General features: G+C 45.3%; 2 protein-coding genes across 2 annotated transcripts in view; both read right to left on the bottom strand.

Moving 5' to 3' along the window:
- LOC104825634 (actin-related protein 2) overlaps nucleotides 1-826 on the bottom strand; it is a 4398-nt gene extending 3572 nt beyond the window's left edge. The window contains 3 exon segments of the mRNA XM_010557994.1: nucleotides 1-4; nucleotides 6-38; nucleotides 578-826. The exon segment at nucleotides 1-4 is cut by the window's left edge and continues 89 nt beyond it. Of these exon segments, the coding sequence (XP_010556296.1) occupies nucleotides 1-4; nucleotides 6-38; nucleotides 578-619 (79 nt within the window). The 5' untranslated portion in view covers nucleotides 620-826.
- Nucleotides 827-1075: 249 nt separating this feature from the next.
- The window catches only part of LOC104825633 (transcription factor TCP20), a 2239-nt gene continuing 840 nt past the window's right edge, over nucleotides 1076-2474 (bottom strand). Inside the window, 2 exon segments of the mRNA XM_010557993.1 lie at nucleotides 1076-2156; nucleotides 2159-2437. Of these exon segments, the coding sequence (XP_010556295.1) occupies nucleotides 1767-2156; nucleotides 2159-2437 (669 nt within the window). The 3' untranslated portion in view covers nucleotides 1076-1766.

Genomic DNA, 2474 nt, shown 5'->3' with positions numbered 1-2474 from the left:
GTAGGGAAATTCTCGCCGGCAAATCCACACTTAACATACTGAAATCCACATTAAGAGTGCAGAAAACATCGTATCAGAGACTTAAACAGTCAATTCATAAGTGCCAAAGCAAAATAAAAAACGAAAAGAAAAAACATCACAAGAAACTCCAAGTTATGCAACTTTCTGATGACTACATTCAGTTGATCATCCATATTAAGAGATACGCAGAGCAAAATTTCAAGCATAAGAATCAATTTCAATAGAAACGTGATCTTACACACACCCAAGAATGAAAACGTAAATTATGCAAATTTCTGTTGATTAAATAAAAATCATCAACCACATTAAGAGATCTCCAGAGCTAAATTCCGATCATAAGCTCTATTTCTGTAAAGCGGGATCTTAAGCACACCCAGAAACCAAAAATTAGATTTTTAACAAAACCCATCAAGAAACTGAATGTTTGATCAGATCCGAACAACGAACAAACCCTAAAGAGATCGGATTTGAAATTTCCCGAGAGATCGAAAAGCGCAAAAAGCTTCACATAGACCAGGGTGCGAAAGAAAATGAAGAGAAACAAGGAGAACTGTACGCCGGTGCCGTTGTCGCAAACGACGACGTTTCTGCTATTCATTTCCTCGGTCGAATCTCCTCGCAAAAGAATCTTCAGCTTGTCCTTTCACATGAACCAGTGTTGCTTCAAATTCAGAAACTTGTCCTCGCAGCTAAGAAAAATCAATTGCTTCTTCTCTCTTTGCCTTGGGCAGGTGACTGGTCGCGGTCGGTCTCGGAACCGGTTGAACAAGTCCCTCTTCGACAATAGAACATCACACCGTTTAGCGATCCTCGCTTAAAGAACGCGTGTCGTTTTACATGTTGAGAAACGTCACGTTGTATGAGTGCTTAAAGGCGAAACAGGCTTCTGTGTTTTTTGGGCTGAAATGGGCTTCTTCATACACGGCCCATTTACCATAAATAGGCTCCAAACTGTTGGAACTCGTCGCATTAGCCAATCGTTCTTTGGTATTAGGCTTTGAAAAAAAAAAAAGAGAGAGAGAGAGATGCCATAGACAAGCAGAGGAATAGAGGGTTGACTTTAGAACATAGAGTTGACTTTGGAACTCATTGCATTAGCCAACATTCATAACCTTGGTTTGCTACGGGGCTATGCAAGAGAGAACCTTTTTGAAATGCCGTAGACTACAGCAGAAGAACAGAGAGTACCAGAAAAATGAAAAGATTGAAACTTTATGAATCCGAGGCAAGAATCAAACGAACCCTACAGCTCGAATTTCTCGATTCGGAAAAGTGTTGAAGAGCATCAGTTTGTGTTGCATTGCGCCCCACAAACGATAGATCTTTAGATCACTTACCGCCATTGGAGCTGAATGCTCTGTTTCAGAATTACTAAATGCTGTTAATGAGTTCACTAGGCAGACCCTTAAAAGGGCTTAGCTTCTGTCCGAGAAGACGTAACCCCTTCTTCCATAACTGGGAACTGAAATCCAATCTAATGGGATCATCACTCTCTCAGTGTCTTCACTAAGCATATGTCTTCACAGATGAAGAATCAAACCAGATCATCAGCTCACCTGTGTCTGGTGGAGGTTTTGATACTTCATAATCATATCCAATCATATAATGTAATCACTCTCTCTGTATAACCATTTGTCCTCTCCATGGTTGTACAACAACAAATTCAATCACAAACAAAACCAAAGCTTCTACTGCAGAAGCCTTTCTACGGCTCCGTTTTCTTTTCCAAGAAGAAAAAAAACCCATCAACGCCGCCCTGAACCTTGAGAATCATCATCGTTCTCAGAAGTTTCTTGCTGATTTTCATGTGGGTGTTGCTGGTGATGGTGGTGGTGGTGGTGAAGAACCCTAGCATGACCCATCTGATGATAAATCTGTGTAAAAGCCTGTGGATTCAAGACCCCGACATTCCCATCTTGAGACAGCCCAAGCTCCAGCCCTGGCATCTGGTTGTTAGACCCAGAACCTAAGATCGATGCAAAACTCATCGGACCGATGTTCGAAACACCGGGAAAATCAAACCCAGAAAACCCAATTCTGTATCCTCCGCCGCCGCTGCCGCCGTTCTCACTCATTAGCCCGGCGGTGGATACACCAGCTCCGCCGCCGCCGCCGCTAGACGGTGGCTGCAAACCAAAACGTTTGGCCACAACCCAGACGGTAAATTATGGTGATGAGCGCTAGAAGCTCCCCCACCTCCGCCGGCTTCGCCTTCTCCGGCACCGCCAATGCCCACTATGGGCCAAGTGGGTCTGCTGTTACTACCCGACCCACCAATCCCACCACCGCCAAGGTCATGGCTCATCACCAGACCCATCGAGAGAGACCCACCGGAGCCGCCGGCTGCAGCGGCGTTGGCCATAGCAGAGGCGGGAACAGTTCCGGTGCCGGTGGCGGCGATAATCGACGGCTCAGCCTGCTGAAGCAGCCACTGGATGGGCTCGCCATCGGGT

The sequence above is a fragment of the Tarenaya hassleriana genome, unplaced genomic scaffold (assembly GCF_000463585.1).
Source record: "Tarenaya hassleriana unplaced genomic scaffold, ASM46358v1 Cleome48, whole genome shotgun sequence".
Lineage (NCBI taxonomy): Eukaryota > Viridiplantae > Streptophyta > Magnoliopsida > Brassicales > Cleomaceae > Tarenaya > Tarenaya hassleriana.
This window is presented reverse-complemented; position numbering and strand designations above follow the sequence as displayed.